A 16477-nucleotide genomic window follows, 5' to 3' on the forward strand; every position below is an offset into this window, starting at 1 on the left:
CATGCATCCTTGTGTGGGAAGAGTGAGACAGCCTACCTGCAGCCACAGAGCAAACTATTTTCGCTAAACATCCACTTAAAGACACCCACAACTGACTGAGGCGAACGCAAACCAGTTTCAGAAAACTGGTAGAAGACCACAAGCAGTGTTTCATTCGGTTGTGTCTCTTTCGCAGTTTCATATAGTAGATTCGGAAATTGAAATGCATCCGTTTCCAGCAGCACATAAATGGCGGTCGGCTTTAGGACCCACGGGATACCATCAATTCAACAGGCGGAGGGCGTGGCTATGCTGAGGAGGCCGGCTGGCGGGTAAAGGAAGAAGAGGCTGCGTTCACTTCCAGTCATTTAATCACGACTCACGACCTCAACAGCAGCACTCGCGCGACCGAGACGTCTTGACGGCGGCTAGGGCGATGTGAGTGGCGGGCTGCGAATAAAGCAGAGCTTCTCTTCTTCGTCCTCTGATTTCTACAACCATCTCTCTCACACCGCTGAACTCGCCGCCGCCGCCGCCAGTATGTCGGTGTTAGCCCTCCAAGAGTACGAGTTCGAACGGCAGTTTAACGAGGAGGAGGCCATCCGATGGATGCAGGAGAACTGGTAAGCACACGTTTACCTATACGCTTCCAATCTAGCACCGCAACGCCCCGTACGCCTCACGTCCGAACCCGCCGTGTGATGCCCTTGATTCTTCTGTGATTTACCCCCCAGCGCTCCCCCTCGCCCCCTCCACACAGACACGCATCCATCGTCCTTCTCCCCCTCCACACATCGGGCACCATGATGATACTGTTAAGGTCATCTTGTCCCCGGCCATACCAAGCTTAGCTTAATGTGGGGTGGATGAAAGCGACCAAACTGGTTTAAACGCAGCGCATTCTATAGCCTGTCGGTGTTGTGAAGCCCAATCGAAATGCCTCCGGATATTTTTATTGTGGGGTCCATTCACTTGTGTGTCCCAACGTTTTCTTTTAAGCCTCAAATGTATCTTTTTATTTTATTATATATTTATTTTCATTTGTGCATTTCCTGCCGCAAAATACATAGAAGAGCCACAGGATGTATTACCTCACAGTCTTCTGCTGTGGCTGTAGTTGACTTCTTCAATGTTCACTGCATGGATTTGCCATCGACATGAAGTACATTATATCACATTTTCAGTGCAAATGAATGTATGAGGCCGCAAGGGTCAGCAGCACAAGAGCCTGCCATCCCCTTGCACTACGGAAGCACCAATCAGACGCCTCTACTGATGTCTGCTGACAGAGCAGCGGCCAATCAGATCGCAGATCTGCTGTGCAGCCTTCACTCGTAGTAGATGTCACCCACGTGGTCGTTCAAGGGAAAGTGCGAGGTTCTTACTTAAGCTGGAGGGGAAAGGAGGCAGGGTAGCAACAATACATGTGCATCAGCATGAATAACAAGATCCCCTGAAACCTTATCTCCATGGTCTAACCGGCGCGACCAGTCACAAATAATTATCAAAGAGCATTGTAGATTGTTGATCAAGGCTCCTCTCAAAGATGTTTCATTTACAAAGGGGAAGGACATGAGGCAGTACCCCAAAAAAGTATCAAGAAAATGCAATTTAGCAAGCCACAGGCTCTAATTCAGTTCAATGTACACATATACATGACCTCATCTTGATAAGGTCTGTCATATCTGTCATATTGCTTTGCGGATAACAGTTGCAGTACATTTCTGAGCATGGATTCGAACAAATTGGAAGGGTGCATAATACCGTACATGTGTACAGAGATAGAACTGCTTTTGAAAGGCCATTTGGTGGCATGGGAGGGTGGTTGTTCTATTCAAGAGCGTATTCTACTTTCGAATTTACGGTCGGTCATTTTTCCATAGCTCCCCTTTAAAAGCAGAATTTTTGCATAGTCATCTTCCAGGCTAACACTAGCAAAGGATGCAAGGGCTTAAGATGTCTCCCAAATGTACTGTAATCCAACATTGACAATCATAGACAGGAAAACCATCTGCTAATATCATTCCAGAGGGTTATAACCGTGAATGAGAGTGTGCTGCTGCAGCCATTAACATGACGTTGATCACTCACGACTGCTTCAACCTCGATGACCGCAGGCTGGGCTGCCGGCCGTCTCAGTCAGTTTGTGGGCCAGTTTTTTCGGAATGATGCCTGGAGTGTGTCTCCCGCTTTTTTTATTTCACATCACATCAATCCTTTGTGGGGGAGCACATGAGAAGCACATGACAGTATTTGATGAGTCGGCCCGTTTGGCTTTCTTTAGGGCTGTCACAAATGAGTCTTTTGGGAATCGACTATCCTATCGAATACTTTGGTCATCACCCCCTACCAGCACCTCCGCCAACATCGCTCAGTTGACTTCTTTTTTCAAGTTTACCAGAGTTTATGTATATTATTCATACTCTACTCACTTAAAAGTAAACAACATTTTCATATTAACCAGTACTGCTGTCACGCTCTGTTGCGGGGTCAAGTGCCTCTCATGGCTTTTTAGGCTGCTGCGATGTTTCACTGACCGTAGACATGATGACTTATTTGGGGGAAAAAAAAACATTCTGCCTCAACAAACACTTTCGTCTACTCTATGAATTTTTGGTACACATTTCCCACAATACTCGTGTCAATTTACACTCGCACTTGATCACTGTTTTTCATTGTGTTCACAAGAGACACACTTTCGAGCAAATTCTCTTAAGTTAGGTTAGTTGAAGAAGTTTTAACTTGCTCTGACACAAGTTTAAATGGCCACAACAATTTAGTGGAAGACACTTTGCTCCCATAAGGTAGTGATGAGAACTGCTTTGATAAGACTCCGTCTTGTTCAATGCTAGTGCTACTAGTAAGTATGTTACTACTGCTATTAAAAGGACTAAAGCTGAGGTGTACTTAAAGGGAACAGGTACTCGCACACGCATCATTTGAAATACACTCCAGTGGATAGTCTACAAGCATCATGGAATGCTTACGCGTTATTACTGTGTTCCTGTCTGCAAGCTCTGCTGGCTCTGCTTTGCAGTCAAAGCATAAAACATTATTATTATTATTTTTTTTGCTCCATTGAAGTCAGACAATTGGTGCTGATGAACGGTGTGTCATCAACAAATTATAGATGGTTTCAATGCAAACCTTTGGTGTCAACCAATTTTTGTGATCAATTTAAAAGTCTTGATTTTTTTTCCCCCCTCCCAGCCTAGTGTTCATACTAGTGTATTAGGTGTTCAAGGTGACAAATTATGGACTTTCACAATGGTAATATTTCCGCTGCATGCACCGCTTGCTCGGATCCACTGCATTAATTCATGCGACTTTTGTGGCTTGGTGATAAAGTCCTGCCACCAATAGTCAAAATAAGTCTAACTTTTTACTGTTTAATGAAGCTTTGAGATCATATATACTCTGACTCTGGGCTCAACTAATTCGGCAGCACTTACAATGGCTTTGAAAAGTCTACACATTGCTAAATGTGAGCCAGGTTTTATGCTGAAATTGACTGCTGTTTTGACCATAATTCCTTCCACCTCGTTCCAGCAACACAAAGTTATACAGGTAATGGCTCACATTGATGTTGAAGAATGTTTTGTCTTGGTGCGACTTTGTTTATTTATTTATTTACAGCAAATTATTAAGTTCTTTATTATTATTATGTTTATTTTAAAATATTATCACTACTACAAAATTGACAGCCTTTCATGAGTGAGCTATTTTAAGAACAAACCCGCAGATTATTCATCTGGCCCCTGGGAGCTACCTGGTTCCCGTGGGTGGTGACCACTCCTCAAAAGCAGTGGACTGTAGGCATACACCATTTGAGCTATGAACGCATGCTGTCTTCCGGTTTCTATTCTAATGCATAGCGATAGTATCAAGCGCTTTGAAATGTACTCTCAATCAATGATGCAATGACGTCAAGTTCCCAAAAATGAAGTCTTACCTTCTTTATTGCTCCAGTTATCCAAGTGTCAGCCATTTGCTCTGTCACAGGAATGTAGGTCCGTGGGAATGTTGTCTTGCATTTCTTATTTTGACACACTCAACCCAACCTTGTTTAGAGGGCACAAAAGCAATCACAACATTGAATAAAAAGTCTTGTCACGTTCCAGGATGCAGGTGCAACAAATTTGAACTGATGAAAACATGAAAGACATCCATCCCATAATTAAATGATAATGACAAACCGCAGGATGAGGATAAATGTTCCCTCGAAGGTTCATTTTGGAGTGGCTGTTGTGTTAAACATAAAAACAAAGTATGATTTGCAAATGATGTTCAACCAATATTTTATTGAAAACATTACAAAGACGAGACGTGTACTGTTCAAACTGATCACTGTATTGTTGTTAGCAAATGATCAGTAAGATCGAAATTTATGGCTGACCCATGTTCCGAAAAAGCTGGGCCAGGGTCATTTACCTTTTAACAACATTCAATAAAGGTTTGGGGAAGTGCGGACACAAATTGTTGAAGTTTCCATACAATACAATACAATACAATACAATACATAAGATAAGATAAGATATCCTTTATTCGTCCCACACTGGGGAAATTTACCTGCTGATTTATATAGCGCTTTCACAACAGCGGCAGCTGTAACAAAGCGCTTAACAAAACGGTTAACATAAAGTAAAATAATAAACACAACACATAACATAAGACACGGACAGTCATGCAGTTCTAACCACTTTTCCATCACACGCTTTGTTGTTTGAAGCAGCTTGAGATGAAAGAGGAGAGAATCAATCATCTACTCGGGTGCCATCTTGGAAAAAAGAATCCATTATCTGATGCCGCTTATCCTCACGAGGGTGGCGGGCACACTGGAGCCGATCCCAACCGTCTCCGGGTCGTAGGTGGGGTACACCCCTAACCGGTTGCTAGTCACATTTGTTGACGCTTTGTTGGTGGAATTCTTTCTCATACTTGCTTGATGTACAGCTAAGTAAGTTTGAGTTCTGTCAGGATTCTGAAGTGTTTGACCTTTTTTGTGGTGTCCGGGTTGGTCAGGTTATTTTGCTCTTTTAATTGTGTGATGTAATCAGGGCCGTGGGTGCTTTGCTAATTGGATTACATGCACATGCTTCCTGCTCTCATGCCTGCCACCTTTTGGTCTCTTCATCATGCCTCTCTATTATTGACACTGTATCGCCCTCTGCTCAATACCACATGACAAAATCGTCTCGCATGTGTCTACATTCATGTTATCATTGTAAGCACACAGTGTCTGTCAAAAACACTGCAGACTCATTCCCAGACTGCAAACTCAGGATTGTATAACCGCTGAAATCTCCTTTCCGGCTAACGCGGATCCAAGATTCACAGCAGGTTAGCCAACAAATCCATGCAAAGCTAGGGAAAGGGTTGACGGCATTCCTGGGTTTGGCACGATATTCCAACTTGCACATCAGCACGTACTTGCGTAGATGCCTAAGTGTTATCCAGTCTTGCTTATGCCGCTGTTTGTTACATTGCTAATGCTCCAAGTCTCTCTCTCTCTCTGTCTGTCTCTCACCCCCCTATATGACGTGATGAGTAGAAATTCACAGAAATGTGTCAAACATTTCACAAAATCGCTGTTATTTGGCTAGGCATTCGAGTTAGGCATAGTCAAGTCAACAGTATTTATAGAGCACTTTCGAACAGCCATCGCTGCATACAAAGTGCTGTACATGGAGCGATTTAACATACACAATAAACAGTAAGACGAATCGGTGATAAAGGCGGTGGAAAGCACCAAGCAGTAAAATCAAGAACAAATCTAAGTCATGCTGAGTCGAACGCCAAAGAATACAAGTGAGTTTTGAGGAGGGCTTTAAAGATGGGCAGCGAGGAGGCTTGCCGAATGTTCAGTGGGAGGTCATTCCAGAGAGAGGGACCAGCAACAGAAAAGGCTCGATCCCCTCTGAGCCTCAGTTTAGTTCTTGGTACTTCTAACAAAGACTGGTCCACAGACCCGAGGCGCCGGGCAGGTGTGTAGGGGCGGATGAGCTCAGAGAGGTAAGGTGGCGCGAGATTATTCAGAGATTTGAAAACAAAGAGGAGGATCTTGAAAATAACTCCTAAAATGAATGGGGAGCCAGTGAAGGGATGCCAGAGTAGGAGTTATATGCTCCCTCTTACGAGTACCAGTCAAGAGGCGAGCAGCGACATTCTGGACCAGCTGAAGGCGCTTAATGGAGGACTGGCTGACTCCAAAGTACAAGGCATTGCAGTAATCCAGCCGGGATGTGACAAAGGCATGAATTACTGTCTCAAAGTGTTCATGTGAGAGGAGAGGTTTTATTTTGGCCAGCTGTCTAAGGTGAAAGAAGCTTGATTTAACAACAGCACCAATTTGCCGATCGAGTTTGAAATCACTGTCCAGTTTAAGGCCCAAGTTTGAGACCGTTGATTTCAGATAAGGAGACAGGGGGCCCAAGTCTACAGGATGGAATGTACAAGGGCCACTGGGACCAAACAATGTCACCTGTGTCTTCTTTTCGTTGAATTTCAAGAAATTTTGTGCCATCCAGGTTTTGATTTCTTCCAGACAGGATAGGAGTGGCCTTAATGAGAAGGCGTCTTTCTTGCTCAGTGGGACATAGATCTGGCAGTCATCTGCATAGCAGTGGAAACCATGTTTCCTTAAGATGGAACCCAATGGGAGCAGATACAGCGAGAACAGCAAAGGCCCCAGAATTGAGCCCTGTGGAACACCACATGACAGGGGAGCAGTGCGCGACTCAGAGCAGCCAAGGCTGACACAAAAGGTCCTGTTCAGCTAGATAGGACCTAAACCACTCAAGAGCACTGCCGCCAATGCCCACCAAGTGCTGCAAACGAGTCAGCAGAATACTGTGATCCACTGTATCAAATGCTGCAGTTAAGTCCAATAAAACCAGACACACGTGGTCTCCAGAGTCATTTGACAGGAGCATGTCATTAGAAACGCGTAACACGGCTGACTCCGTGCTATGCATCGTCTTGAAACCTGACTGGAAGACCTCCAAGATGTTATGTTCATCCAAGAAAAGTTTCAACTGCATATGCACCACTTTTTCCAGAATTTTGGAAATGAAAGGCAGTTTGGAAATGGGCCTGTAACTTGACAGCACATCTGGATCAAGACCAGGTTTCTTGATCAAGGGTTGGACCACAGCATGTTTAAACTGTTGGGGAACTACACCAGAAGAAAGTTGTTGATGATATCCAAGACCGATGCACCAACACTCGGGAGAACCTCCTGAAAGAAGCGTGGGGGAAGAGAGCTGCAAGGGGAGCCGGATGGCTTCGTCTGGCGAACTACATCCTCCAAAAGCGCCAAGGACACCGTATCAAAAGAATTTAGTACAGCTGAACATGGAACATGGACAGAGGGTCAGATGCGGTATTTGAGACCGGAGTCCTAGCTGTAGAGACCTTATCAATGAAAAACTGAAGGAATCTGTTGCACATCTCGGGTGAAGAACCCGAGCAAGTAGGCAGAGGGGGTTTGAGTACAGAATCTATCGTTTAAAATTAGTGTTGCTGTCTGGAGTACAGTCATCCTCCTATCTTCAGCACCACTACTTTTTAGGAAATCCCCCCCGCGCCCCCCAAAAAGAGCATTATTAAAGCTGGTATTATCCTTTTATATTGCTGTCACGTTCTGTTGCACCTCAACACAACACTCCCACAAATCTCGTTCATTTGCAAATAAAATTAGCAAAACGAATGTGAATTACGCTATTCATTGATTAAAATGTTATGGGCATGTCGCCACAGCAAGCCACACCCATTTCCATCGTGTGCGGTCGCGGTGAGCCCTTTCGCAAGAGACAAGACTTTATTAGTTAAGCAAAGCTCATGACCGTGGTTACGGCGTCTTTTGAAGCTGTGTTTCAAAGATCCGACTTGGCTGCCTCAAAGGCAGAAATTAATCTGCACACCAACCTTTGTGGCTGACAGGCCTATGTCTGCAGGGAAGAATGACATCACTTTTTAACATGCTCCAATGAATTTGGCCTATACTCACTCATTCTTGTCAAGTGAGGTGTTCTTGTTGCACCATTTGATCTCGAGGCGATAAAATGCCACAGGGCTCCTGCGGCGGGATGAGGAGGTGGAGTTAGAGGATTCCTCAGACAAAGTGTCGAACAGCGTGAGATTTTCTCTCAAGATATAACACTTTAATTTGGTTGATAATTGAAACAAATCAGTCTATGTGGGGATACAATATCTCACACGAAAACATGACAGCCCAGAATCTCTCGAACAAGAGTAGCCGCATTTTCCCGAGAAGGACACCGCCTTTGGGCATAGCCAAAATAAACATCGATTGTACCACACTGGTGCCAACATGGCTGCACTGTTTTAAAACACTTTTGTTTAGTATTAAGTATGATAAAGAACCTGATTATTCTCTTCCAACAGTGTTCTCTCAAAATATGCAATGCTGTTGTGGAGCTCTGTGTTTTCATCCTGTCCAACCATTCAGACTTTGTGATATAATGTTTGGGGACCTCCATTTATAGACCCCCACGACTTCTTCTTCTTCTTTCGGCTTGTCCCTTTTCCAGGGGTTTCCACAGCGAGTCATTAATTTCCATCTTTCCCTGTTCTCTGCATCCTCTACTCTGACTCCAACTACCTGCATGTCTTTCCTCGCGGCATTCATGAATCTCCTTTTTGGCCTTCCTCTCTGTCTCCTACCTGGTAGCTCCATCTCTAACATTCTCCTACCAATGTATCCACTGTCCCGCCTCTGTACAGGTCCCAACTATCTCAGTCTGGCCTCTCTAACTTTTCTCCAAACTTTCCTGTCTGAGTTGTCCCTCTGATGACCTCATTTCTTGGTCCTTTCCTTGTCACTCCTAAGGAGAATCTCAGCATCTTTAACTCGGCCACCTCGAACTCTGCCTCCTGTCTTTTGCCTATTGCTAGTGTCTTTTGCCTATTGCTAGACATTTAAGTCTGTCTCATATCTAAAAAAGTACCACGTCATAATGTTGCCACATGTCTTGAATGCATGAGGACGCCATCCGTTCCCCTTGTGCAGTTTTACACCCTGGGGGGATCCAAAGTAGAAACGATGTATCAAAATTGTAAGGGCCGAGTTGTTTCTCATGAACTTGACTAATGAAAGAAACTTATTTCATCAAATGTACCGACATGTTAATTCACAGCGCTAAAGTGTCAATTAAATCATCACATGTGCAGTTGGAGTTTAACGGTATGCCCCAAATGACAGTTTGCGATGTCCACTGGTTTTTAGGTCATGGTTTAGTACACAATGTAGACAATCAGAGGACATCATGCAAATGGGTTAAATGACCTTTGACATATAGAACGATTGTAAGTGTAAAATTCTCGACAACTATTTCAACATTTTCTTTTATGAAAGCGCAATACTTGGTCGTCTTTTGAGAGAAAAAAAACGATGCAGACAAGTGTTTTAGTAACAGTCAGTTATTATGCAGTCAAAAGACCAGTTATAGTGGTCATGCTAGCCAGAGGTTGAGATGCACCGTGTTAGTTTATGGCGAGAGCATGAGGCAGTTAAGCTTCCACTGCCTTACTTAAAAGGAAAGTCAAGTCAAAATTTTTCTTTACAATATGATGTGTGCGCACTCACGAGTCTGAACGGGGCATTCAGATTACAATTTGTTTTTTTTGGAATGAGTTTTAAAAAAAAAGTAAAATAATGTTTAATGGTGACTCCCGGCCGAAGGGCTCAGGTCATAACCACTACCTGCTCGCCTGTTTTCTGAGTTTAGTCTTGAAATCCACAAGCTGAGCCCTTGGGCATCGGAATGTCATTTTCATTTGACAGCATGTGGTGAGAAGAATTAATAACAGGTGGATTTTGCTGATTGATTCATATTCCTTAAATGTAACATTAATGCAGAAGACGCCATGTTTAGACTAGTGGCATCACATATTGAAAAGAAATATTTTCACTTAACTTCACCTTTCATGCTGGACCTACCTTTCTTCCTTTCAGACCACCTTTTTTTTCCTTTCTCCCCATTCTTTTCCTTATTTCCTTCCTTCTTCCCTCCCCCTTTTCCACTTTCCCCCTTTCCTTCCGTCCCGCCTTGTTTCCTGTCATACATTTGGTTCCTCCATTTGGTTCATCCTTTTTGTCATTCCTTTCTTCCTTGCTTCCTCCCTCCCTCCCAGACCACTATGTACATTAAACAGTTTGTTAGAATATTTCTGTGATCATAATCTCGTTGCCGAATGCAAAATATAACGAGCTGAGGTGCCGCTGTATCTGCTTTGAAAGGAGAGTACAAAAATGTTGCTGGAGCCCCACCCCGCTACCGCGCCGGGTAGCATTGAGAAACGATGATGTCATCCTGCAGTCCAGTCTAGGCGTTGCTGCCACGTGAATGCTGCTACGTTCTTGCGTTATCTGATTGACAGTTCACGCATCTCTTCCACGCCTGCATTTCCACGAATATGTTCTTTATTTATTCTTTGCTGTTTGGTGCTTCTTTTCAGTAGCTCGCCCTTCATTTCCGTTAGCGTTCAGTGTAGCAGTCCTAACACCCGCTTAGTTATCTTGAACACAGAAGGCTGCAGCTTCGAGGCATTTGAGCCAAAGCGGCACCGTCGATAAGCATCTGGGGTCAGTTTGAGCTAAGTGCTTACTACACCTCAGCCGCGTAGCATGTTAGTGGTTGTCACTCCAGTTTTGTTTATAAACAATATGGTGATGATGCAAGCACTTTGATTTCCCGCTAAGCATGCAGATACACAATCTACACTACCTGTATGTACACATCAGAAATACTGATGATGACAAAAGAAAGACCGTGGGGATGCAATCGAGTGTAAAACAATGACCATTTGACTGCATGACAAAGCGCAGGAGTTACATTGGTGGTGCCTATGCTCATGGGGTGGCTTGTACTGGTGGGAAGTTCCAAAGGATGCAGCACTTAAGGTGCTATTCCATTACAGGTTCCAGAACAGCCTGGCCCGTCACTACTGGAAAAAGTGAACTTTTCAATGATATTCTAGTTTGTTGAAATGCACCCGCATTTGCAAAAGTACTGTATGTTGTTGAATGGAATGTTATGTGCATTTATGTCGTTGTTTGCCTTATTTAGGAAGAAGTCCTTCCTTTTCTCCGCCCTCTACGCCGCCTGCATCCTTGGCGGCCGTCATGTCATGAAGCAACGGGAAAAGTTTGAGCTGAGGAAGCCTCTGGTCCTCTGGTCCCTCACACTCGCCGTTTTCAGGTGAGGTAAAGAAATGAGTGACATTTGTAAACTGTTTTTAAATGGTAGAGGTTTCCAGGAATATCTTACCACCACGCGATTCCATTTGATGACACTTCAGAGGGATACATTTCAATTCAAAAACATTATTACTGAATTTTTTATGATTAAAATAAATTACTGACACAAAGACCTCATTTCATTTTTTTCCAACCAAATGGAAGAGCTCAATATGAAAATAGAGTGCGCAATGGAAGTTGGTTCAATCACGGTTCAATCATGTATTATATATTTAATATAATGGGATCTTAAATTCCCTCTCCGTGAGCCGTCACCTTACCGTGGTGGAGGGGTTTGTGTGTCCCAATGATCCTAGGAGCTAAGTTGTCTGGGGCTTTATGCCCCTGGCAGGGTCACCCATGGCACACAGGTCCTAGGTGATGGACCAGACAAAGCACGGCCCACAAAGCCCCTTATGAAAAATAAAATCCATGGTACTCAGTTTCCCTTGCCCGGACGCTGGTCACCGGGGCCCCTGGCAGACCCAAACCTATTGTGAGGGTTTGTTGGGAGCGTCTTGCGGAATCCCCTGTCAGAAGGAGTTTCAACTCCCACCTCCGACAGAGCTTCTCCCATGTTCCGGGTGAGGCGGGGGACATTGAGCCCGAGTGGACCATGTTCTGTGCCTCTATTGTTGAGGCGGCCAATCTGAGTTGTGGCCGTAAGGTGGTTGGTGCCTGTCGTGGCGGCAACCCTCGTACTCGCTGGTACACCAGCAGTAAGGGATGCCGTCAAGCTGAAGAAGGAGTCCTATCGAGCCTTTATGGCCTGTGGGATTCCAGAGACAGCTGACGGGTATCGACTGGCCAAGCGGAACGCAGCTTTGGTGGTCGCCGAGGCAAAAACCCGAGCGTGGGAAGAGTTCGGTGAGGCCATGGAAGCCGACTTCCGGACGGCTTCAAGGAAATTCTGGTCCACCATCCGACGTCTCAGGAGGGGGAAGCAGTGCACCACTAACACTGTGTACAGTGGGGATGGGGCGCTGCTGACTTCGACTCGGGACGTTGTGAACCGGTGGGCAGAGTACTTCGAAGACCTCCTCAACTCCACCAACACGCCTTCATCGGTGGCAAGGCCCCAGGGGTGGATGAGATCCGCCCGGAGTTCCTCAAGGTTCTGGATGTTGTGGGGCTGTCCTGGTTGACATGCCTCTGCAACATCGCGTGGTCAACGGGGAGAGTGCCTCTGGAAGTCGAGCCTCAGATTGAGGAGGAGCAGTGTGGTTTTCGTCCCGGCCGTGGAACAGTGGACCAGCTCTACACCTTTAGCAGGGTTCTCGAGGGTATGTGGGAATTCGCCCAACCAGTCTACACGTGTTTTGTGGACTTGGAGAAGGCGTTTGACCGTGTCCCTCGGGGAGTTCTGTGGGGGGTGCTTCGTGGGTATGGGGTACCGAACCCCCTGATACGGGCTGTTCGGTCACTATACCACCGATGTCCGAGTTTGGTTCGCATTGCCGGCAGTAAGTCGGAATCGTTTCCAGTGAGGGTAGGACTCCGCCAAGGCTGCCCTTTGTCACCGATTCTGTTCATAACCTTTATGGACAGAATCTCTAGGCGCAGCCGACGCGTTGAGGGGGTCCGTTTTGGTGGCCTCAGTATTGCATCCCTGCTTTTTGCAGATGATGTGGTGCTGTTGGCTCCTTCAAACAGAGCTCTCCAACTCTGACTGGAGCGTTTCGCAGCAGAGTGTGAAGCGGTTGGGATGAAAATCAGCACCTCCAAATCTGAAACCATGGTCCGCAGTCGGAAAAGGGTGAAGTGCCCCCTCCGGGTTCGGGGGGAGATCTTGCCCCAAGTGGAGGAGCATCTTGGGGTCTTGTTCACGAGTGAGGGCAGGAGGGAGCGAGAGATCGACAGGCGTTGTATCGGTCTGTCGTGGTGAAGAAGGAGCTGAGCCAAAGGGCGAAGCTCTCAATTTACCGGTTGATCTACGTTCCAACACTCATCTATGGTCACGAGGTATGGGTTGTGACCGAAAAAACGAGATCCCGGATACAAGCGGCCGAAATGAGTTTTCTCCGCAGGGTGTCCGGGCTCTCCCTTAGAGATAAGGTGAGAAGCTCGGTCATCCTGGAGGGGCTCCGAGTCGAGCCGCTTCTCCTCCACATCGAGCGGAGCCAGATGAGGTGGCTTGGGCATCTGATTCGGATGCCTCCTGAACGCCTCCCTGGTGAGGTGTTCCGGGCATGTCCCACCGAGAGGAGACCCGGAGTAAGACCCAGGACATGCTGGAGAGACTGTCACCCAGCTGGCCTGGGAACGCCTCGGGATCCCCCGGGGAGAGCTGGAAGAAGTAGCTACGGAGAGGAAAGTCTGGGCTTCCCTGCTAAAGCTGTTGCCCCCGCGACCCGGCCCCGGATAAGCGGTAGAAGATGGATGGATGGGATCTTAAATTTGACATCCGCAATAAACTTAAACTCCTCTCAGAGCACCACATATATTTTTTGTGTACCGGTAATTTTAAAAGGCTAAATAGGCAAAAAATTGATCCTGAATTAGAAGGATGCTGTTTTTGGAGAGTTTTGTGTTCAGTTGTGAAGGTTATAGTTTGATAACTCATTCTAACACACACACATACACAATGAGTTGAAAAATAAAAAGAGAGAGCAAACCGTGGTATAACGGTCCACACGGGACGTTTGGGCCGCCTCGTTATGGTGGAGCGATTTACTGTGTGGCTGCGGCAATGTTTGGAGGTACGCTGGTGAGCGTGTTCTTGAAGTACATGCGTATCAACAAGTTTGATCGTGCCTGGCAGACAGTTGGATGTTGATCAGGCTGTTGGCCTTTTGCGTTTCATGATGGCCAGCTGAGACGGGGGCGCTTGGAACTCAGGAAAAAAAAAGAAAACAAAAACGAAGAATACTCTTTAAATGGAAATGGAGGACAAAAATGGATGTTCAGGACCCAGGTCGGGTCTGGCGTCTCACAAAGTGGCAACAAGAGAGCGCAAAGGAGCAAACAGCCTCTTATCTATGTCAGCTTCAACTCAAGGCCACTCGCAATGTCTCGGGTAGCATTTGGGGGACGGATTAGTTAAAATTGGCTGTAAATAGGCTGTCACTTGTATAGCGCATTTCTAACTCTACCACTGAGCCATGCCGTCCATTAAAATGTCATACCCTTTGAGGTGGGACTGTGCTATAATTCAATATTATGTATCACAATAGACACGTGATCAATAGAAATTGCACTCGATATATCGAGGTAAAAATAAATACAAAAAAAATCTGTCAGACGAGTGTTTCGCTACAGCATCAGCAACACAAATCCCTTTTATCTGGTTACGTCATATACTGCAATAATCGAAAAAAATATGGAAATTCAGACTGGTAGTTCTGGAAGTGAATTTCAATAGATTGGCAGTTCTGCAAAAGGAATCTACCACCGTCGTGAATGTGAATAAAATTTAATTTGGATTTTAGCTTTTTATTCCAATGCAGGTGTTCAGATGAGGCATTTTCATTCCGTTTCATTTCCGGAATACGTGACTCCACGCAAAACAAATCTGAATCATCACACCTTGGTGTTGATTTGGGCCTTTCATGCTCCACGGCGGGCGAGATGTTGTAGACTGAAGGAACAGTTACAGCAATCCAGTGTTATGTCATGCCTTGCAACAATGAATATCTTTCAGCAAACACAAACTCTTTGTGTTCCACGTCACGATTCACGCCGTTGTTATTGTTTCTTTTCCACACAGTATATTTGGCGCTGTCCGCACTGGAAGTTACATGACGTATATCCTCATGTCCAAAGGGCTAAAACAGTCGGTTTGTGACCAGAGCTTTTACAACGGTCCCGTCAGCAAGTTCTGGGCATACGCATTTGTGCTAAGCAAAGCACCGGAACTGGGTAAGTCAAATCTTTTCTTGTATTTATTTACACTGGAACCTCAAGTTACGATCTTGATGTGGAAGGTGTGAATAAAGCCTAAATCAATATAAAATTAAATTGTTATTTCTCCCAAGACCATTAAGAGAATTTATCGATACAGTTCCTCCAAACTCCGCCCTGGAGCCAGTTTAAGTATATAAATAAAATTTTTGTGCGTGTGTAGGATGCCAATATGACCGTGACAACTTTTGTCTGTACACAGGTGACACGCTGTTCATCGTGCTAAGGAAGCAGAAGCTGATTTTCTTGCACTGGTATCACCACATCACCGTGCTGCTGTACTCTTGGTATTCGTACAAGGACATGGTAGCCGGCGGGGGCTGGTTCATGACCATGAACTACCTGGTGCATGCCGTCATGTACTCTTACTACGCGCTGCGGGCGGCCGGCTTCAAAGTGTCACGCAACTTTGCCATGTTCATCACGCTGACGCAGATCACCCAGATGCTGATGGGCTGCGTGGTCAACTACCTGGTGTACTCGTGGATGCAGCGAGGCCATGAGTGCCCGTCGCACATGCATAACATTGTTTGGTCATCGCTCATGTACCTCAGCTACTTTGTGCTCTTTGTGCAGTTCTTTTGGGGGGCCTACATGGGCAAGACCAAAACGACCGCTGCTGTGAAAAAGACTGAGTAGAAAAAGAAATGGAATAAAATGAGAACTGATGGCGGGATGATAGGTGGACCACCATGATGAAGCCATTCCAAGATGAAGTTTAATGAAATAAAGTTCCTCTTTTAGTACTCCCAAACCACATGATAAAAAATGGCCACAAACATGTGTTTACTTGACTTTTTAAAGTGCTACATATGCAGGGTTGTTTTTGTCTCATCTCTGTGCGTGTGTGTTGTTTTGTTCTTATGTCAATACAAATAAAAGTTACTTTTCACCTTTTTCTCAAGCATTTGACACGTTTTCTCAGGTCTGAGTTTAGTCATTTACTCATTGAAAAATGGAGGCATCAGGACACAAAATCGCCATTCCAGTACCTCTGAAATGTTCAATGCTTCTTATGTAGAAGTAAAAAGAAAAAGATTTCTGCGGCACTATCGTGGACTAGTTGTTAGTATGTCATCTTCACACTCCAGTGATTCAAGATTTGAATTATCTGACTGGTTTGTTGGGAAAGTGTTTTTGTTTAACAAAAGGGAGGCGAACAATCATGCACAAGTTATCTACTGCGTTGACATTTGACTAATGTGTTATTGACGGTGTCTGGTGCTTATGTGCTTTTGCACACTGTATTGATGTTGAAAAAAAATATGCCAAATATCGCCTCTTTTAGTCTCTTTGTTTGTGTTCACAGCTATTCATCAAAACTATTGCGTGTGAAGT

At 45.2% G+C, this 16477-nt stretch overlaps 1 protein-coding gene across 1 annotated transcript; it reads left to right on the forward strand.

The window, feature by feature from the left end:
* Positions 1-270: 270 nt before the first annotated feature.
* elovl6 (ELOVL fatty acid elongase 6) lies at positions 271-16043 on the forward strand. Its single transcript, XM_052065052.1, has 4 exons — positions 271-602; positions 11070-11201; positions 14946-15097; positions 15342-16043. Exons 1-4 carry the CDS (start codon positions 520-522, stop codon positions 15776-15778), a joined length of 804 nt encoding a protein of 267 aa, XP_051921012.1. The 5' UTR covers positions 271-519; the 3' UTR covers positions 15779-16043.
* Positions 16044-16477: the final 434 nt, after the last annotated feature.

This window comes from Hippocampus zosterae, chromosome 1 (assembly GCF_025434085.1).
Source record: "Hippocampus zosterae strain Florida chromosome 1, ASM2543408v3, whole genome shotgun sequence".
NCBI lineage: Eukaryota > Metazoa > Chordata > Actinopteri > Syngnathiformes > Syngnathidae > Hippocampus > Hippocampus zosterae.